Source organism: Brassica napus, chromosome A1, assembly GCF_020379485.1.
Source record: "Brassica napus cultivar Da-Ae chromosome A1, Da-Ae, whole genome shotgun sequence".
NCBI classification, from domain to species: Eukaryota; Viridiplantae; Streptophyta; class Magnoliopsida; order Brassicales; family Brassicaceae; genus Brassica; species Brassica napus.
Window position 1 is genome coordinate 9798037 of NC_063434.1, and position 20745 is coordinate 9818781.

Here is a 20745-nt window from a genome sequence, read left to right on the forward strand (position 1 = left end):
ATAAGAAATCGAAAAGAGAGCAAAGTAGATCTTATTCCGAATCTGCGTATGAGCGTTACAACAAGGTATAAGCCTGGGCTCGAGAGCTGTCGGCGAGATTCCTAGTTCTAGCAACCCTAAGACGGCTAAACCTAATTGAGTCGCAGCTCGAAATAACAAAAACGGAAAGTTGCCTAAATCGCTCTAAGTGCTAAGTTTTCTCTGAAAAAGTTCCTCTCTCTGCTCCTCGCCTAGGACTCCTTATATACTAGCTCCAAAGTCGGTTTACGCTTTTACTCTTCTGCCCTTAAGCCGTCATATAAAAATGGAGATATTCCATTTTTCCCGATCTTCACAATTATCTTCAAAACTTCCGTATTTATCCGCGGAAACTTGACATTTATCCTTCCTCGTGGGCCAAGCGCGAACCATGCTGTGGTTCACGGGCTTTGGTTAAGAAAAATCGTAGGATGGGCCTCGAGTCGTGTTTTAGGTCCCTTTGGGCCGTCTTCCGACTCGACACGTTTACTACGAGTTTTCCGCGGTTTCTAATCCGCGAAGTTTGATCGATGAATTAGAATAACGGGAAACATGGACTGAGCTTGCTACGGTCTTCAGGAGATAGCATTCGAAGGTTTGACGAGAATGCAAGGACTGGTGTCGTATCGATGTTCGGAAAAGTTCAATCGCTACACAGCGACCGAACTTTGGCTCGAGCCCGGTCGCTATGTAGCGACCGAGCGAAACGAGTGCTCGGTCGCTACGCAGCGACCGAGCTTCGGCTTGAGCTCGGTCGCTACGTAGCGACCGAGCGGGACGATCGCTCGGTCGCTACGTAGCGACCGAGCTTTGGCTCGAGCTCGGTCGCTACGTAGCGACCGAGCGGGACGATCGCTCGGTCGCTACGTAGCGACCGAGCTTGGCTGAGCTCGGTCGCTACGTAGCGACCGAGCGGGACGATCGCTCGGTCGCTACGTAGCGACCGAGCTTGGCTGAGCTCGGTCGCTACGTAGCGACCGAGCGGGACGATCGCTCGGTCGCTACGTAGCGACCGAGCTTTGGCTCGAGCTCGGTCGCTACGTAGCGACCGAGCAGGACGATCGCTCGGTCGCTACGTAGCGACCGAGCTTGGCTGAGCTCGGTCGCTACGTAGCGACCGAGCGGGACGATCGCTCGGTCGCTACGTAGCGACCGAGCTTGGCTGAGCTCGGTCGCTACGTAGCGACCGAGCGGGACGATCGCTCGGTCGCTACGTAGCGACCGAGCTTTGGCTCGAGCTCGGTCGCTACGTAGCGACCGAGCGGGACGATCGCTCGGTCGCTACGTAGCGACCGAGCTTGGCTGAGCTCGGTCGCTACGTATCGACCGAGCGGGACGATCGCTCGGTCGCTACGTAGCGACCGAGCTTTGGCTCGAGCTCGGTCGCTACGTAGCGACCGAGCGGGACGATCGTTCGGTTTGAATCCCAAAGAATACTTCTTCGTAGAAATAACCTCGTATAGGTTATTTTTACGAAAATTACATCCCTTCTTTACTAACTCTTTCGGAAATACGATCTCTGAGGATTTTCGGGTGGTAATTCCGTCGTAACCGTTTTTGACCCCAACAACTAGCTAATTCTACGGGAAGAGCTTCTACTCCCTCAGGTCGAGCAGCTAGGAGAAAAGCGGCTCCTGTAAAAGACATTGCAGGGACTAGCACTGCAGACGATGCAGAACCCAGCTCTACGCTCCCACGCCCACAAACAAGAGTGTTTCCGGCAAGAAATCGACAGGCTCAGGATTTTCCCCGGCAAACACCTCCTCTTCCTTAGCAACTCTGAGTTGGAACTGTTGTGGTTTGGGAAATCCCATAACAGTCCAACGGCTAAAAGAGATCCGCAAGAAGATCTCACCTGCTATAATTTTCCTATCAGAGACTAAGAATGCTGATTCTTTTGTTCTCAAAGAGTTAGACTTCCTGGATTGTGATAATCACTTCCTGCTACCACCATCTAGACCAGGAAGTGGTGGACTAGCACTTTTCTGGAGACAGGACATCACAGTGCAGATCCTTTCCTCATCACAAAACTACATCGACACCCTGATTACAGTTAAAGGGATCTCGTTCCACTCTACCTTCATCTACGGAGAACCAGAGACCACACTTCGACAAGCTTTCTGGAACCATATGTCAGCTGTGGCCACTAACAGAGACACACCTTGGCTGATCACAGGGGATTTTAACGAAATCATTGACAACTCCGAGAAGAGCGGAGGACCGATCAGAGCAGAAGGCTCCTTCACCACATTCCGCCACTTCGTATCCAGTGGGGATTTGTTTGATCTCAAACACTCAGGGAACTATCTTTCATGGAGAGGAAAGAGGCACAACCACTTGATTCATTGCCGACTTGATAGATCAATGGCAAATAGCGCTTGGTCTGATCTCTTTCCGTCGGGGAGATGTCATTATATGGAATTTGAAGGATCAGACCATCGACCAATCATCACATACATTGATGCTACAAAGAAAAAAGTTGGCAAGCTCTTCCGGTACGATAGAAGGCTCAGTAACAATCCGGAAATCAAGCTCCTGATCACTGAAACATGGAACTCAGCCCCCCACCTGCCAGTCGGACATCGCCTATCAAGATGTAGACACGCCATATCAGCATGGAGCAAGAAACAGTCCATCAACAGCAAACTTCGAATTGAGAAACTAAAGCTTGATATTGAGACAGCGATGGCTGATACTACAGGGGATGATTCTCTTATCTCTCGGCTGAACCTGGAACTCCTTAGAGCTTACAAAGATGAAGAAGATTTTTGGAGACAAAGGAGCAGACTTATGTGGCTTGCAGCTGGGGATAGGAACTCGGGCTATTTCCATGCTGTTTGTAAAGGGAAACGGGCTCGCAATCGTATTGCTGTAATTGAAAAAAGTAACGGCGTTCCTTTATATGAGGAATCCGAGATTGTTGGAGAGACAACATCCTATTTTCAGACTATCTTTACAGCAAATACGTCACCTGATCAATCCTTTGAGCCCTCGGTTGTGGTTGAACAAGCACTCTGCCCTTGTATTTCATCTGATACGAATGACATGCTGATCCGTGTACCATCGGCTGAGGAAGTACGAGTGGCTATGTTCTCTATCCACCCCGACAAAGCTCCCGGCCCGGATGGCTTCTCGGCATGTTTCTTCCAATCAAATTGGCCCACAGTTGGCCCCATTGTCACGAAGGAGACACAAGAGTTTTTCAGAACGGGGTTCTTACCGGAGCAAATAAATGACACCCATGTGAGGCTGATACCGAAGGTTCAGAGCCCAAAGCTGGTTTCAGATTATAGACCCATAGCTCTATGAAATGTGGTCTATAAACTGATATCAAATATCCTTACGCTGCGTCTGAAACCTATTCTCCATGGCATTATCTCGGAAACCCAATCAGCTTTCGTACCGGGAAGGGCTATTTCCGATAATGTACTCATAACACATGAAGTTCTCCACTACCTCAAGATCTCTAATGCCAAAAAGAAGTGTTCAATGGCAGTGAAGACTGATATGAGTAAGGCATATGATCGCCTCGAATGGAACTTCATCGAACTAGTCTTGGAAAGATTGGGCTTCCACAACATCTGGATTTCAAGGATCATGACATGTATTAGGACAGTCTCATACTCGTACCTAGTCAACGATTCAGTACAAAGCACAGTGGTTCCAACACGGGGTATTAGGCAAGGCAACCCACTCTCTCCCTATCTATTTATCCTATGCAGTGAGGTGCTGTCAGGTTTATGTCGAAGAGCACAGCAGGCAGGTCTTTTGTCCGGAATACGGGTAGCAAGGGGTTCACCTCGGGTCAATCATCTCCTATTTGCGGACGACACGATGTTCTTCATGCAGTCCGATGAGTTAAGCTGCAACACCTTACACTCGATACTCCAACAGTACGAAGCTGCGTCCGGTCAAACAATTAACACCAACAAATCGTCTATCCCTTTCTCTGCGAAAACAACCCAGGAGACTCGAGCTAGAGTCAAATCTCGCCTTGGTATAGCAAGAGAAGGAGGAGTGGGAAAGTACCTTGGCCTCCCCGAACACTTCGGTCGGAGAAATAAGGACCTCTTCACTTCGATAGTAGATCGAATCAGACAGCAGGCCAACAGTTTGTCTAACCGCTTCTTGTCGAGTGCCGGTAAAATGACAATGCTGAAATCGGTTCTATCAGCCTCTCCAACACATGCTATGTCTTGCTTTGAACTCCCAGTTAGCCTCTGTAAGAGGATTCAATCAGCGCTGACCCGTTTTTGGTGGGATGGGAGTGATAACAAGAAAAAGATGTGTTGCACATCCTGGACTAAACTTTCAAAACCGAAGAAGATTGGAGGGTTAGGATTCCGTGACATTCAGCTCTTCAATAAAGCACTCCTTGCTAAGCAATCATGGCGGGTCCTCACCAAACCGGATTGTCTCCTATCTCGAGTTTTACGGGGTAAATACTGCCATAAGGCTTCCTTTCTCACGGTTAAGCCGACAGCAGCTTGCTCTCATGGATGGCGAGGGATTCTTCATGGTCGAGATCTTATTGCACCTAGCCTGGGAAAGGCTATAGGCGATGGAAACTCTATCAGGGTATGGCAGGAAGCGTGGATCAGAGCTGAGACGCTAGTACGACCAATAGGGCCTGCAAGGGAAGACGAGCTCGATACATATGTCTCTGATCTCTTACTATGAGGGTCAGGAGAATGGGACAAGGTGAAGATTCAGCGATTACTGCCTGCGTATACGGAGCACATTCTCTGCATGAGGCCAAGTCAACTCGGTGCCACAGACAAGTTTATCTGGCCTCTAAACAACTCAGGAACCTACTCAACCAAGTCTGGATATTACGAAGCAGTCAAACAACAAGAACAAGAGGAGAATAGACAACCACAAAACGCGATCAACCCCCAGGACAGACTCCAAGGTTTCAACTGGATAAAAAACATTTGGTCTGTCAAGACTGCTCCCAAGATTCAAGTCTTTCTCTGGAAAATAGTGCAAGATGCCTTACCTATAGGAGAAGCGTTACAGAGGAGAGGAGTTCTAACACACCCAGTTACATGTGCCCGATGTGGAGCCCTGGAATCAGCTGATCACCTCTTTCTCCACTGCAACTACTCAAAACGAATCTGAAACAAGCTACCTACTACGAGACCTATCAGTATCCAGGCGACGACCACCTTTGATCAGATGCTGGTCTCATCAGCGACTTGGATTTGTCTCCCACCTATGGGTATCTTGGTTAATATTTTTCCTTGGGTTTGTTGGTGCATTTGGACTGCGAGAAACCTTTTGGTTTTTGAGAACAGAACACTCAATCCTGATGAGGTTATCTGCAACGCTTTGCGACTTGCACGGGAATGGCAAGAGGCGCAACAGAGAGAGCAACAATCACAGCGGTCACTGGAGACCAATGGCACCAGGACACAGAACAATACATCGACTGGCCTTAATACTCTGTATACGGATGCGGCGTGGAGACTTCAGGACAAAACTGCAGGATGTAGTTGGGTCCTTCACAACCCAAGCCTGGAAGAGACAAGACAGGGCACGTCGACAGAGCGTTTTGTGGCGTCACCACTGATGGCCGAGGCACTAGCTGTACGGGAAGCCCTGTTACAGGCCAAGGCTCTTCACCTCACCAATATCTGCCTTAAGTCAGATAACCAGGTGCTTATCAAAGCACTATCCTCGAAGCAACATCCGGTGGAACTCTACGGAATCAACTTGGATATCGAGAATCTATCCCTATCTTTTACATCTATTTCTTTTGCTCATGTACCTAGGAGTTTGAACTCTGTTGCAGATGCCTTGGCAAAATCTGCATTGTACTCCTTGAACTTTTAGATTCTGCTTATGTTTTCTTAATGAAATTATTGGTTGATCAAAAAAAAAAATAGATAGAAAAAAAAAATGCAACCGAAGTATAACAACTAAACTGGACATTTTTGATAAACATTCACAAGGAAATTGAGTTACGATGATGTGAAGACGTGTGAGTACAGTTTTCTTAAAAATGATGTACCTATTGAGTGCTGAGTGAACTGACAGCGATACAAAAGTGATGTATCTGCTGAGCTATATACTGTACTGGTAAATAAAACACGTGATAATCGGGGATCAGAATCGAGGAACAGCTAATGCCAATGTGAAGTGCGCGTGCGACGCGCAGCGTGTGTTTCTTTTCATATTGACCAACCGAAAATATTAAAATATGAAACACGAGTTGCGAGTAACGACGAGCACAGTGGAGAAACTCTGGTTTCTTATATAAAAAGACAAGACTTCTTTCTTCCTCACAAGTCATCACAACCAAATTCAGTAATAGCTCTGGAAAAGAACTCAAGAACATTCAAGATCATTCCTCTTCGATTATCTCATCAATCATGATCTCCATCGTAATCATGGCTGAGTTACTGGTTGAGTACACGACAGCTCTCGCTAAACTCACCGTCGGGATTCTTCCGAGGCGACAAGGCGACGGAAACTTTATACGTATAGGCAACTTCTCCTTGTATTGTCCTCCTAGATCGTCGCCAGTTCCAGACTTCTCTGCGCATCTTGTCGATTTCTGATACGTGACGACTGACGAGTGTCCATCCTTTTTCTTCTTCTTTTTTTCTTTTATTCTTTATTGATCGAGTAGATGAGTAACAGCCGAGGCTTCTTTTTTCTTCCATTTTCCATATTGAATAGATCAATAGAGATATGTTAATGTGCATCACACGAATTAAAATGGGATAATCTGTACTTCTGTGCTTTTTTGTGTACTCACATAATATACAATCATTTTTTTTAATTAAGTTGGTGATCTTTAAGCTAGTTCAGATTTACCTACTTTGACTGTAAACTTTCAAACGATAATTTTCAAGTATACTTTGATACTTTCTTGATACAAGTTAATTAATTAACTACATAAATTATAAGAGCTGAAATAACGCTTGAGACGTTATATAAAAAACTTTGTACTGCTGATTTAAGTCCATTTCAATTAAAAATATTTACAAACCATTTGAATCTTTTTATTGACGGTCAAATTATTCCAGTTATAATAATTTCGCTGAACAAATTAATTTCTAAAAATCAATGGAATGTTCTAGAACCGAGTAGATAGATACGAGCGAGGCAACCAAATAGAGACCAATCTTTCTTTCATAAAGATAGCCAACAAACACACACTTTCGACTTTGGCTAACAAATTTATCTCCATTCTCTTCTGATTATGGGTATAAGCAAGGCACTCAAATTTATCTCTATCAATCAGATCTTCTGACTTGCTGCATTATGCATATGACTTTCAGGGTCATGCATGTCCCACTTTTAAACCTGAAGCATGTTTATCAGCAAAAGAGTCACAACCATATCTACTCGTAGGTTGGTCTTGATCGATTCTAGTTGAGAAGTATCGATCGGTGCCAGTTCACAAGTGTCGATCGATGATGTGCGTCTTTTTTTGCGGATTGAACGTTTCACACGTGCATGGTCTGAAAATATAATATCTTTCTCTATGTTGCTTCTAGTACTGCTGGAAATGCACCTGAAAAACAAATATTTTTTTTTAAGTAACTAAAAAAGAAAATAAAATCTAGACTAAACATATTAATCAAGTCTAATGGCGAATCCAATGCTTCTCTACAACAGCGCTAAATTTTATATCGCTCAAATTATGGTTTTTCGTCTCCATCATGGTTTTTCTACTCTCTCTGATTAAATCTCTAGACTGATCAAGCCACTCCATGAACATTGCCAATCTCTCTCTTTGATCAGCAGAAACCTGTAAAGAAAAGACTAACTTAAGTTTACTCTCATCTACTTCCTTTTGGTGAATTTAGTAAAAAAGAAATTTGAGAAGAAGTTCAGTAATATGTTTGTGACCTGACGACACCGACAGAGTTGGAATCATCACATGAGATGCATGAGAAGGAAGATACCCCTTGCTATAGCTTCTTGGAGAATTTTTACCATGAAATATTACACTATCCGTTATCAGTTTGAATCCCAATCCATTTGCTGGTACAGAGAACAATCAAACTCAGTTGGCTGTGATAAATAAGAGAAACAATGACAATCAGATGGATTAATTTACAGTATTTAGAACTGTACTTGCTTTTGGTACATGGTTTTCCAAAAGATTTGGAAAATCGTCCCTTGGAACTCCTTCCAACCGTCCCTTGGAACTCCCCTCCATACGGATCCATGCTCATCTGATCAAAAAAACCAAATTTTCATGATTAAAGTCATTCTTAAGATTAATCTCTGGCTTGCATACATATATGTAGTAGAAATGTTAGGGGCATCATTACCGGCATGATTGAACTCTTGAACTTTTTGAAGTTCCGCACCCACACTTTTGCTACGTATAGCTTCTTCTTCACGGACTCAATATCTCCAGGATTAGATGACGCATCTTCCCTTCTACAACTTGTTCTTTCGCCTTCACATGCAACTCACTGCAAACTCGTTAGTGAAACCCCAATAATCCAAAACGTCAAGTAGTTATCAGATCACTTCTAAAACACACAGCCAAGATATATAAGTATTCATCATCCCTATAAAACAATTCCTAAGAATCACACTTTTTCCCATTGAAAATACTAACCTGCGACGGTGTTGAGCGTGAGAGAGAGATCTATAGACGGAATTTGACCTTTGAGATTTCGTAACAGGGTATTCATCGCAAGCAAGGAGAATCTACAAACGGATGATGATGAGGCCGTTCAGATGCAAGAGAGTGGGAGGTGTAGTGGGTAGAACGTATGATTTAAGGAGATGTAAGCCGACAACGGAGAATGTAGCAGCGGTGGTCGGCGTGCTATTAGATTGTTTGTTTGTGAGTGAGGTTGAAGCCTTGTAACTTAGAGCCGACGTTTCTCCGGTACACCAGACGATTGTACTGTTTCAGATCCTTTTTTTTGGGTTGAAATTAATGGAAAAAAAAGAAAAAAAGGGAGTTGAAAAGAATCGAAGGGAGTGAAGAACATATTGATTGATAGGATATGGATCGCAGTAACAGAGATCATGAACACGAAAAGGAGAAGTCGAAGAGTGTGGGTCTGAGTCAGAACTGCACTTTCCGTAGGATATTAGTGTTTCGGAAGTGGGTCGATTTGTGCCAAAACGAAATATGATGAATCCACACAGGATGAGTCCACACAAAGAACCCAATTTTTTTTTTCATTTTCTAATAAGCTGAGGTGACGTGGTGAGAATCAAGTTTTTCATTGGTTGATTTTTGAAGCTGACTCATTGGAACCCATATTCCCCTTTTAGTTATTGTATTAGTTGTTTTACCCGCGATGCAGACTCAAATATTTTCATAATTTTTAAAAAGTTCTTTGTACACTTTATTCATAATTTTAGTAAAAAAATTATTTGATTAATATTTAATTATATAATTTATGTTTTTAACTTTTTACTAAAATACTATTTCAGATAATAATACAATATAAATATAGAAATTATCTTTTTTAATTATATTTTTATATTTTGGTTAATTCAATATTCTATTTTTCATTATATTATTAAGAATTTTATTTGATTAATATTTAGTTATATAATTCATGTTTTTAACTTTTTACTAAAAAACTTTTTTTCACATAACAATACAATATATACATAAATTATCTCTTTTTAAAATTATATTTTCTGATTTCGGATAATTCTTAATATTATTAATTTTAATCAATTATCTAATCAAATAAATTAAAATTTTGTTTTTATTTTTTAATTAATTTATACATTTTACTCATTAAGGGTATAAACGATATTAACCACTCTAACTTTTAACGTGTAGCACAATTCCAAAAACTAATTTATGCTTTTAACTTTTTATTACTAAAATACTTTTTCAGATAACAATACAATATATATATATATATATATAAATTATATTTTTAATTATATTTTAAGATTTTGGATAATTCAATATTCTATTTTTAATTATATAATTAAGAATTTTATTTGATTAATATTTAGTTATATAATTTATGTTTTTAACTTTTTACTAAAAGATTTTTTCAGATAACAATACAATATATACAGAAATTATCTCTTTTTAAAATTATATTTTCAGATTTTGGATAATTCTTACAATTATTAATTTTAATCAATTATCTAATCAAATAAATTAAAATTTCGTTTTTATTTTTTAATTTAGTTATACATTTTATTCATTAAGGGTATAAACGAAATTAACTACTCTAATTTTTAACGTGAGAGCTCGATTCCAAAAACTTACTTCGCAAATAATAGTGTAGATTGTATGATCTATTTTCAGTTATTTTTTTATTATCGATTTTCTTTTGAAAAAAAACTTTAAAAACTTGAGCATTTACAATAATATATTTTTTTAGAGTGTTCCCAAAAAAAAGAATTGTTTAGATACTCTCTCCAGAATCTGTGGATGACGATCCTCCTCCTCCTCCTATGCCTAAATGTTCTTCTTCACTGGTCACCACACAAAACCCTAGTGGGATAGTCCATACCTACCTGGCTGCATCCAGCAATCATCAACTATGGCGTCTGCCTCTTCCTTGCTTAGATGGAATCCGCCTTTCACACACACGCGACTGCGTCAGAATCGCACCACTTTTTTCTGCTCAAAACCACCACAACGCGAATCAATTTCGTTCCGTTTCCAAATCGCCGTCAAATACAAACAATCCGATTCGGGTCCTTGTCAGAATCCATTTGACCAAATCGCGATTCAGATCAAGAAAACGTTGGATTCTCTGAAGAAACCCGCTATAGCCGCGGTTTTGCTGGGGCTGCTTTTGTTTCATGATCCTAATTCGGCCTTGGCTGCGTCCGGTGGAAGAATCGGCGGTAACTCCTTCTCGTCACGAAGAAGTTCCTCTTCTTCTTCTTCGTCTTATTCTGTGCCGAGAACATTGGATCCGAGTAGTAGTTCGAGGTACTCGGCTCCGTACTATGGACCGTCTCCGTTGAGTGGAGGACTCTATGTTGGCCCTGCGGTTGGATTTGGATTCGGAGGTGGGTTTTCGAGCTTCTCTCCGATTCTGGTTGGTCTTGCAGCCTTTATTGTGGTTTCTGGATTCCTGTCAGACCGCCGTTCACAGGGGGGTTCCACTTTAACCGCTACTCAGAAGACTAGCGTCATTAAACTACAGGTAGAATGATCTTTTACGTGAACAGAAGAGAGAGTTTATGCGTAACAATGTATCCTCTTTTTCAGGTGGGGTTGCTTGGTTTGGGGAGGACCCTACAACAAGATTTCAATCGTCTTGCTGAAAATGCTGATACATCCACTTCAGAGGGTCTCGCCTATGTTTTAACCGGTAACAAACACTGTTACAAATGCAGCTCTGACTCGATTCACTATTTTGCTTTGGTGAATTTTGTTTTAACTGTCTATATTGAAATCGAACCTGCCTGGGAGTAGGTAACATGGGTGATCTATGTAAGACATCTCCCTGATAAATGCTTAGTATAAGTTACAGCTGCTGATGAAACCTGGTGGATGTATAATTTTTTTTTCTTTTCGGTCCTACAGAGGCAACATTAGCTTTGCTGAGGCACCCGGACTATTGCATCTCTTGTTATTCATCAGTAAGTCCCACTTGTTCTCACATGATTGATATATTCACCAGTTTTTGCCTGGCTAGTAACTCTAGGAGCATTTAGTGAGTATGGATGCTGAACCTAACCAATCTATCTGTTTTTTCGTATCATTTTATTTTCAGGTTGATGTGAGACGGAGTATAGAAGACGGAGAGAAACGATTTAATCAACTCTCCATTGAAGAACGGGGGAAATTCGATGAGGAGACGCTTGTTAACGTGAACAGCATTAAGAGACAAAGCTCAAAGATTCGGACTGCTAGCGGTTTCAGCAATGAATATATTGTGGTACACTTACAAGTTTCACAGTTAATTGTTTACTAGAATAGGGTAAATCGAATTTAGAAAAGGAGATGCATGGGTTCTTGATAATAAAGTTAGTAATGGTATGAAGCTTGTGTTTGCACGTTGTAACTTTGGTTTAACAGGAAGTGTTGTTGTACATGTTCAGGTAACCATCTTGGTAGCTGCAGAGGGTACACATAAACTGCAGCCAATAAATGGAACTGTGGATATGAAGGAAGCCTTACAGAAAATTGGGTCGATACCTAGAAACAAAATAATGGTAAGAGTCTGTATCTGTAAGTTTGAATAACCATTCGAACAAGTGTAGTCTTGCAAATGAATGGTGTAAAATAAACAATTGTTGCAGGCAGTAGAAGTACTGTGGACACCGCAGAATGAGAAGGACACTTTGTCAGAAAGGGAGCTACTTGAAGATTACCCACTCTTGAGGCCTTTGTAAATTTGACTCTCATAAACGTCGAACCCTTCGTACTTGTTTGCCTCTCTGTCTAGTTCTGTTATAATAATGCCATGACAAATACCATAGCATCAGCTTCCGGTTTGAACAAATTTCCTGGTTTACCTGTTATTTACTAAGTTTTGATATTTGCAATAGGATATGTTGTAAACTTGTAATACTATTGAAAACAACATTGTACATACGAGTCGAATATATTATATGGTATTAAAATGACATGACCATTATTGACTGATGATGATGCGTCAAGTTTGGGACAAATTTTTATATTAGCAGTTATCTAACACTCAATTGTCCAAAACTCCCAAGTTTATGATTAAAAAAAAAAAAGAAGCCGAGGAAGCAAACGAGTGGGAAAAGAACATTAAGGATGGTAAAAGTTTTAGATGAAAAAATAATGTCTCATCACATTTCTTCAAAAACATATATATCTTAGGCTCCAATAATCTCAGTAGGTTCCTCGACGGCCGGCCTGTCAACCTTCACACCAACATCCACTGCTGTGTAGTCTCCGTGAAGAGCCTAGTCAGATTTAGAAACACAAGCATTCAATTAAAATAAATCTTTGATGATATGATTCTATCCCAAAATCAAAAACAAAAAGTGTTGTTATGGTAGTTTCTCATCACCTCCTTAAGCTTTTTTCCAAGGTCGAACTTGGGATCTTGACTTAACGGATGAAAACATTCTGAAGAGGGTAGATGCCCTGAATTGGCTTTCTCAATATCCTTGCCAATAGATTCGGGAATAAACTTGGCAACAAGCTCCTTGAGGTCACAAGACGAAGCTTCCTTGATCATGATCTCCCTCATCTTGCTACGAATCTGAGGAAACAAGAACAACTCATAGTTATCATTAGAAACAAAAGATCAAAGATGGTAGAAGTAAAGACTTGAACAATAGTTTGGGTATGAATATATATATAAGAGATACACTGAGTTAAAAGCATCTAGCAGCTAAAGCAATCAAAATGTTACCCTGAGTTCTGGAAACAAGTGTCTTTCCGACATTTCTGTGAGTGAAGTTAGAGGGAGCCTTGATAATCTGCCAGCCAATTTCCTAAGGGACAGGTGAAATAATTGTCAATTTTCTTTTTGTATGGGTAGAATATTTAGGGTTCTGTCTATTGAGATTTTCGAATCTTAGGTTCTTCTGATGTAATTGATCTATGAATTTGTTTTGATTGGTTGTGTCAGGTTGATCTGTTAGATTTCATTTGACTGGTCTGGTGTTCGATGCCTTAACCAAAGCTCAACTACACTCTTTACCCAACGCTCTCAAGCAGGCAGGTAGTTTAACTAGTTCTCTGTCTCTATACCAGTTTTGTTATTTTTATCTATAGTTTTCGAATTGTTTGATTCTTGATCGTTTGGTGAGTGAGCTGAGATTGATTGATTTACTTGTTTAGGTTTAACTTAGAGGGCGATGCTGATGAGCAACTCCTAATCTATATTCCTTTCAACCAAGTTATCAAACTACATTCCTTTGCTATCAAAGGCCCTGAAGAGGAAGAAGGTATATGATTTGTAAATATTGAATGAAGAATATTAGGTTACTGTGATTGATTTTAGTCCTGCCTTGTTGTTGTTAACTTTGTCGTTGTGATTAAACTTTTGCTTGATTATAGGAACTTTTCAAGTCCTAAAACCGTGAAAGTTTTTTTCTCAAACAATGTCAATGATTTTCCTCCTAGTGACGCCGCTGAACTAACTGAAGAAAACATCAAGGTAAGACGTTCTTGGGACCTAAGTTTATTCATTTGGTGATGATCTATCTGTCTTGAGACCTTTCTGTTCAAATCCATTTGCAGGGAAAACCAGTGGTCCTTAAAATTAGGGAAAATTGGAAATATAGGACACTTTGAACTTTGATTTGTCATCATAAGATTTTGTCTAAGTTTTTTGTCCTATTAAAATTTTAATTAATGTTAATACGATTATACCCTTAGATTATTGAAATTTTAATTTAATTAAAATATAGAATGTTTATTAATTAGATTTATTTATAATTGTTTTTACATTAGAGATGAAAAGAAAAATCAAAAGCATTATCAGTTACGTAATTGTGTCTGTTTCATTCTTTCTTCTTCCACAATTCAAGACACATACATTTTTTTCACAAATACCTTTATGAGGTTTCTGTTCTCATCTTCTTTTTTATCTTCTCAGATTATTGTCTCCATCTTTACTTGATATCCTTCTTAGCCTCTTTGATTTCGCATTGTGTCATGTGTAGATGGTTTATAGCATCTTCGATTTTATTTCGTAATTGATTTGATGGGTGATTTTCTTTTGTTCTTGATTAGATCCTTTGTTAAAGGCGGCCATTAAATCGGAGTCACCAAAATTATTCACGTTTTTAAGTTTTGAAAGCTTGAAATTGGAAGATACATGCTAAATCTACAAATTTAAACCATACCCAGCAAAAAAATGCAAAAATAATGGACGAAATCAATCAAAGAAAGCATGGCGGCTCTGTAAAAATATCTCTGTAACCCTAAAAACTGTCGAGGAAGATGATGACTTATTTACGGTTATGCCATTAATGAAAATAAACACTAAAAAGAGCAAAATACGCTTCTTGGAGATTGAACCTGACAACCGGGCAACATAAACCTACCCAATTCCCACTAGGCCGCTTCAATAAAGGATGTTCTCTATACAAATCACAATGTAATATAAACAATTTTCTGAAAATTAAAACACGGTGTTTAAAATTAATCCCCGATTAATCGGTATTTAGTAAAGATTTTTAAAAAAAAAATAGAACTTCCATATTTTTGGTTTAGACTAAATTTATTAAAGATATTAAATAAAATATTCTTTGAGAGATTTATGATATATTTAGTTTAGATTCAGGAAACATCTTCAACTGAATATGGAAGTTTTCATATTTTCCGGATTTACCTAGAATTTGTATACTACCTACGCAGAACAAAATATAGTAGGCGAGAAACATATTCTTCTTTAAGGCGTCATATAAGGTAAAAGACAGAATAAGTTATGTCACGTAATATAACCGACCTATATCATTGAGTTGTGGCTATACATCGTTATCAAACTGTAGGTAGACCGAAGACATCTTTCTTGATTATAACGTAATCAATTCTATTTGTGCTAGATTATACAAGAAATGTTAGTTTACAGTATATACCCTAGATATATCTATGTTTAAAACTTAGAATCAGACATATAAACTAGCTAGATTACCAAAATGAGTTTTCTAACTGTACCTAGAAGATAAAATAAAATATGATTCTAATTTTTTTAAAAAAAAATTTAAACATATATATTGTCATACTTATGTTTTCAACACTTTTCATATTTTTTTACATTTTTAAAATTTAATTTACTAGTTTTCTCATTAAAGAAGGGTAAAACATGTCCAAAATTACCAAAAGTATGAGAAGTTTTATTGTGACAAACAAAAGTTCAAAGTGTTCCATTTTTCCAATTTTCCCTTAAAATTATGCAGGTAATAGAGGCTTTTATGAAATATATTATGAAAGCGTGTGTTTATTGATACAATAGGCTGAGTATATATACAACTTAAGAAGATCCTATGCTAGCTAGGTAAAGGTTATCTATTCCCATAACAATAGGGAAATCATATTATCATGTTTATCCATTTACTCCCCCTCAAGTTGGCAATGAGATATCTTGAATGCCTAACTTGAACAGCAAATACTGAAAAGTTGGTGTAGAAAGAGCTTTAGTGAGAAGATCAGCCGGTTGTTCTTTAGTACACAGATGCTTCAATGTGAGAAATTTGGCCTTTCCTGCATCTCTAGTAGTATGACAGTTATTTTCAGACATGTTTAGTATGTTTATGGAAAACTAGATTAGTAGCAATATGAATTGCTTTGTACCAAACACACCATAATCTAGATGTTCGACAAATAAAAAAATGTCTGTTTAAAATTATATATAAAAACATTATATAATTAAGTTTAAAAACATGTGTTATCATATTTAAAATTAACTAAATATATTATAAATATATTAAATTATATTTAAAACTAGGTTCTGTATAATCTCCGAATATTCTTCGATTTTTTGATAATTCGCTAGGTTTGGGGTTGCCGCTCGACTAGCGCCTAATGTAGTTCCAAACATGGATGGAAAGTGGTTCTCTCCATTTTTTTTAAACATAATTTTTTTTTGTTCAAGCTTTATACGAGATCGATCCTTATATACTCCGCATGATCCATATACCGTCATTTTTTTATGAAATGTTTAAGTGGAAGTTTTAACTCTTCACAATTTTTTTTTTATGTACGCTAGATCTTCGTAAGTTTCTAACTCATTTTAAAGGTTAACTTTTAATTAATTCCACATCTTTTTCCACAATATTTTTAGTTTTGCAAAATATTTAATTTGGTCAGGATAATTATTTTTATAATTTTGATACGGTTTAAATTTGAGAAATTTCTTATGGTAACCCTTTTTAAGTTCGTGTCACAAAAATAGTTCTTAGTAGAGATGGCAATTGGGTCCTCAGTCTGCGGGCCTGGCCCGTAAAAACCCAGTGCAGAGCAGGTTTGGGTTAATATTTCTTAGGACCGCAAATTTGCGGGCCTTGCGGGATGGTTACTTGCGGGAATGGACCAAAACTCACCTACGAAATGGTGAAACAATGTCGATTTTGGAGCGATTCTCGAGACAGTCCACCACTGTTGCTTCTCTTATTCGTCGAGCCACTAATGGAGATCCGATGATGGCCGTTCCATGTCCGGATAAACCTGTTTGACATCTCTAGCTCTTAGGGAAAAAATGACTAAAATAAATTTTATTAAAAGATAAAAATACGTTTCTAAAATATGGTTAACTTATATAGACTTAAAGTTTAGAGTTAAGGAGTGTGGCTTTGAGGACATGGCTTCAAATATTAAAAAAAAAAATTAAAATTAAAATTTTCAAAATAAAAGAAGCTATTTTGGTCATTTTTTTATGGCTATTTTGTGACAAAAACATAAAAATGCTATTTGAGATAATTTTCTTTTAAATTTAGTATAAATGGTTGAACAAACTGAAATAATCAAATTATATATACATAATTAATTTTAGGTATATAATCAAAAAATTTCTAATGTCTCGTTCTCACGTTGATTCTTAAATTAGTTAATTACAATGATAACATTAATGAATTTAAATTATTATAAAAATGCCATTATTAATATAATTTTTTTTTGTCTAAACACTCAAATGTTTCTTTAGTTAAAAAATCATTTGAGTGTTTAGACAAATATATAATTTTTAGATATAAATGATGGAAGATACACAAATTGTTATTAAATATTTATTATTAAAATCATTAATTATCATATATATATACCATAATCATATTAGGAAATTTCGTAGCTTATATTCAAGGAAATAAAAAAATATTAATTGTTTATTATTAATTAATTTTATAATTAGTTTAATGAAAACTATAATTTATATTTAATGGACCAATATATTTTCCTAGAGACTTTGAAAAACATTCTAGTGATGACACGTGTCATAGCTAAAATATTGAAATATTTTTCTTTAAATATATACTCGGATAAGACATGCGCAAGTGTAAAATATTTATTAATACATGTGTTTTTGTGGTCAAAATCTGATGATTTCTGAATATATGTGTGTTTTGTGGTAAAAATATATTTGGTATTTATGTTTTTCTAAATATAGAATAATTAACTAACTATAATTATTTGGTACACATTAAAAAGTATAGAAGTCCAAATCAAACAATTAAAATGTGATATCATTGATACTCGTATAATCATAAATTAAGAGTTGTTAAAAAATTTGAAGGTATTTCTAAGGGAAAACTCAACTGTGTATAATATATAAATATAGGTAGGTAGGTATTCGGATTGTATGGAAAGTTAAAATAATTAACATTAATTATCTAGAAACTGTGTTTTAGCGTGATACATTGAACCAATATTTATATAAATTTTCAATAACTACCAAAATTATAAACTTGGTGACAAAGTATATAATAATCTTAAATTAAACTTACCTTATAGAACTTCTTCAAAATTTTGCACCAAACTTAAAAATTCGGTAGAAGCATTAACTTGATAGAAAAATTTCTTATTTATTCAAACAGTCTGGTATAAAAACAATTAATTTAAACTTACCAAAAGAGCTTGATTCTAAAATTGTGTATCATGAAAATTTGGTTCCAATTTTAAGATTTTTATTGTCTTCTAACGATAATAATATCGACAACTTACGACTAATCTTCCTTTGGCTCAGTTGAAATTAAAACGAACATTTAAGCGACCTCATAAATAATCCGAAATAAGTAGTTGTTATCTAATCAAAACATGTTATATTGACAAATCTAAGATTTATATATGATCGAATTGTTTTTATATGTATACAATTTTTTATTGTTTATATAATCATCTATATGTTAGGCCGATACATTTGGATATTTTCTTTTACTAACTATGAGTAAATAAAATTTATATATTTTCGATTTTGAAGTTACACTATTAATAAGATAGATAACACTGAAAATACATTCATCCCACAATTTAATTGGTAAATGCGCTTGAAACTTTTGTGTCCTAGCCATGTTCAGGATATGCCTATGTTTCCTTTCTACTCTTCCGTTCTATTGAGAAGTGTCTACACGATGTTTTTTTTTTTTTTTTGTAACTGAATCTACACGATGTTCATGATATGAAAGTAAAGTATTGTCTTTTTTGTCGACACTGTGTGACTATTGTCTACAGCGCGTGAGACGAAGCAAGTTACTAATTTTGGTAGTTACTAAAAAAAATAATAATAATAATAATAATAATAATAATAATAATAATAACTCAGGAAAGTGACATACGTGTACGAGTATCTAGAACCACTTGTGGAGCTCTAAGATTTTATGGCTTATATAAATGGTGGTGTGTCTCGCAATCCCAACACCATTTCCTTAAGAGATAAAGACAATTTAAAAGGCAGAGAAACTTCTAATTTTCCGGCGAATCCTTTGAGAAGAATATATCCACTATCACTTCTGAACATGATTTCTGTTGTTATCATCACTGAGTTACTGCTCGAGTACACGGCGGCCCTCGCGAAACTCACGGCTGGTATTCTTCCTAGACGGCGAGGTGACGGAGACGTTGTAAGGATCGGTGGTTTCTCTCTGCGTTGTCCTCCTAGATCGTCGCCTATTCCAGATTTCTCTTCTCATCTCGTTGACTTCTGATATGCGCCCCAAAGGACATCTTTCAGATCTCAGTGTTGTGCTTTCACCGGAGCTACTAGGATATTGTGACGGCCGAGACTTTTTATTTTCCCTCTGATCGTGTCTCCCTTTTTCTGTAACTTCCTTTTTAGCTGAGGAAGCTTCATCTAGATTCTTGATCATAGCTTTGTAAAATTGTATCAACAATCCAATTATAAATAGAGATTGATGAACTCTTGATTTTACAGTGTTTCTTAATTTTGACATTTTCATTCTTCTTAAAAATATATATATTTCGGCTGTGGGATGAGAATCTCGCTTTCGCGTTTCAGATTGAACATATGCTGGAAAGCCTATATATGTTCTGTTCTAGTTTCACTTTTCTGTCAAGACGCATTTGTCTGTTTAGCTTCTGTTAATTCACTTTTAAACCAACGTAGCTTTTAGGCTCGTAGCTATATGGTCCCAAAGTAATCAACTTGAGTTAGTAACTTGTTAACTATCGCTTTTACTTGAATGTGTTCAGTAAAGTTAGTGAAGTGACTAAAAAGACAGGACTAGAGAACTTACTAGAATTAATAAGTAATTTATATTTTCAGACAAATAAAATAAAGTTCAGAACAAATGAATCAATCGCATGTAATTATATTTTCAGGATTTTTTCATACTTTAAATATTTATTTTTGTAGGATAGTAAATCTGTAAAATTCATTTGCAGTTAATTTCCTACGTTGAAATGATTTGCAATCGTCCTATGGACCATTAAATTTTGTATGAAAAAAGCTTACATCGTTATGTTATGCCATCTCTCAATTTGGTCTGTTTGGACCAGTAGGTCAGCTGGATCAACTCAGACAAAAGTGAATATCCAACACAAGAGTTGGGAAAGAAAATTTATGAACCTCGCTGGTCATCCAATATCCACACAAGAGGTGGGCAAGAAAATTATTAATACTCGTGGGGTATAAAAGTCAGGTTTATCGTCTTCCTCCAGTGGACCACACCATTTGAAGCCGATTTACTAGAATCTTTGAAATTGATATGTGGTTATTTAGACTGTTCATATGTGGTAGGGTATGATATGCTCAGTCAATGCATGAGTGTTTTCTTTCTCAAATAATTGAAATAATCAAAAGGAGATTATCTAATTTCGTTCATATTGATTTAATTGATAAAATATGTCAACATTGTAGTTACATTGATGTATAC

General features: G+C 37.3%; 6 protein-coding genes across 8 annotated transcripts; 4 read left to right on the top strand and 2 right to left on the bottom strand.

Annotated features, from left to right (window-relative positions):
• The first annotated feature begins 5235 nt into the window (after nt 1-5235).
• LOC125588489 lies at nt 5236-5853 on the top strand. Its single transcript, XM_048759975.1, has one exon. It carries the CDS (start codon nt 5236-5238, stop codon nt 5851-5853), a length of 618 nt encoding a protein of 205 aa, XP_048615932.1.
• A 437-nt stretch (nt 5854-6290) lies between these two features.
• Nucleotides 6291-6809, top strand: LOC125579173. The gene has a single exon (XM_048742910.1). It carries the CDS (start codon nt 6393-6395, stop codon nt 6579-6581), a length of 189 nt encoding a protein of 62 aa, XP_048598867.1. The 5' UTR covers nt 6291-6392; the 3' UTR covers nt 6582-6809.
• A 195-nt stretch (nt 6810-7004) lies between these two features.
• Nucleotides 7005-9153, bottom strand: LOC125579171. Of its 3 annotated transcripts, none has more exons than XR_007317178.1 (5): nt 8606-9152; nt 8310-8440; nt 8110-8210; nt 7882-8016; nt 7005-7780 (listed from the first exon to the last, which is right to left on the bottom strand). XR_007317178.1 is itself a non-coding variant. In XM_048742901.1 (5 exons), the coding sequence occupies exons 1-5, from the start codon at nt 8679-8681 to the stop codon at nt 7770-7772; spliced, it is 450 nt and encodes a 149-aa protein (XP_048598858.1). In that variant the 5' UTR covers nt 8682-9153; the 3' UTR covers nt 7005-7769. The 3 variants fall into 3 exon arrangements, 1 of the variants encoding a protein (XP_048598858.1); XR_007317179.1 differs by having other exon boundaries at nt 8310-8456; nt 8606-9142; XM_048742901.1 differs by having other exon boundaries at nt 8114-8210; nt 8606-9153.
• A 1213-nt stretch (nt 9154-10366) lies between these two features.
• Nucleotides 10367-12564, top strand: LOC125579175. Its single transcript, XM_048742915.1, has 6 exons — nt 10367-11135; nt 11201-11303; nt 11519-11574; nt 11709-11873; nt 12037-12150; nt 12238-12564. Exons 1-6 carry the CDS (start codon nt 10521-10523, stop codon nt 12328-12330), a joined length of 1146 nt encoding a protein of 381 aa, XP_048598872.1. The 5' UTR covers nt 10367-10520; the 3' UTR covers nt 12331-12564.
• LOC125579176 (40S ribosomal protein S3a-like) lies at nt 12245-14357 on the bottom strand. The gene is made up of 3 exons (XM_048742921.1): nt 13326-14357; nt 12978-13172; nt 12245-12870 (listed from the first exon to the last, which is right to left on the bottom strand). The coding sequence occupies exons 1-3, from the start codon at nt 13356-13358 to the stop codon at nt 12781-12783; spliced, it is 318 nt and encodes a 105-aa protein (XP_048598878.1). The 5' UTR covers nt 13359-14357; the 3' UTR covers nt 12245-12780.
• A 4868-nt stretch (nt 14358-19225) lies between these two features.
• On the top strand, nt 19226-19781 carry LOC125579178. The gene has a single exon (XM_048742929.1). It carries the CDS (start codon nt 19231-19233, stop codon nt 19555-19557), a length of 327 nt encoding a protein of 108 aa, XP_048598886.1. The 5' UTR covers nt 19226-19230; the 3' UTR covers nt 19558-19781.
• Nucleotides 19782-20745: the final 964 nt, after the last annotated feature.

What these genes read in the sequence shown, in the direction of transcription:
- LOC125579173 (XM_048742910.1), top strand. Translation starts at nt 6,393, where the DNA reads ATGATCTCCATCGTAATCATGGCTGAGTTACTGGTTGAGTACACGACA.
- LOC125579171 (XM_048742901.1), bottom strand. Translation starts at nt 8,681, where the DNA reads ATGAATACCCTGTTACGAAATCTCAAAGGTCAAATTCCGTCTATAGAT. An exon ending in CACGCTCAACACCGTCGCAG is followed by an intron (nt 8,441 to 8,605) that starts GTTAGTATTTTC and finishes TTGCATGTGAAG; the next exon opens with GCGAAAGAACAAGTTGTAGA. An exon ending in TCAAGAGTTCAATCATGCCG is followed by an intron (nt 8,211 to 8,309) that starts GTAATGATGCCC and finishes TTTTTTGATCAG; the next exon opens with ATGAGCATGGATCCGTATGG.
- LOC125588489 (XM_048759975.1), top strand. Translation starts at nt 5,236, where the DNA reads ATGGGTATCTTGGTTAATATTTTTCCTTGGGTTTGTTGGTGCATTTGG.
- LOC125579175 (XM_048742915.1), top strand. Translation starts at nt 10,521, where the DNA reads ATGGCGTCTGCCTCTTCCTTGCTTAGATGGAATCCGCCTTTCACACAC. An exon ending in TCTCGCCTATGTTTTAACCG is followed by an intron (nt 11,304 to 11,518) that starts GTAACAAACACT and finishes TCGGTCCTACAG; the next exon opens with AGGCAACATTAGCTTTGCTG. An exon ending in TCAGCAATGAATATATTGTG is followed by an intron (nt 11,874 to 12,036) that starts GTACACTTACAA and finishes GTACATGTTCAG; the next exon opens with GTAACCATCTTGGTAGCTGC.
- LOC125579178 (XM_048742929.1), top strand. Translation starts at nt 19,231, where the DNA reads ATGGCTTATATAAATGGTGGTGTGTCTCGCAATCCCAACACCATTTCC.
- LOC125579176 (XM_048742921.1), bottom strand. Translation starts at nt 13,358, where the DNA reads ATGTCGGAAAGACACTTGTTTCCAGAACTCAGG. An exon ending in ACTTGTTTCCAGAACTCAGG is followed by an intron (nt 13,173 to 13,325) that starts GTAACATTTTGA and finishes TTGTTTCCTCAG; the next exon opens with ATTCGTAGCAAGATGAGGGA. An exon ending in TTGGAAAAAAGCTTAAGGAG is followed by an intron (nt 12,871 to 12,977) that starts GTGATGAGAAAC and finishes AAATCTGACTAG; the next exon opens with GCTCTTCACGGAGACTACAC.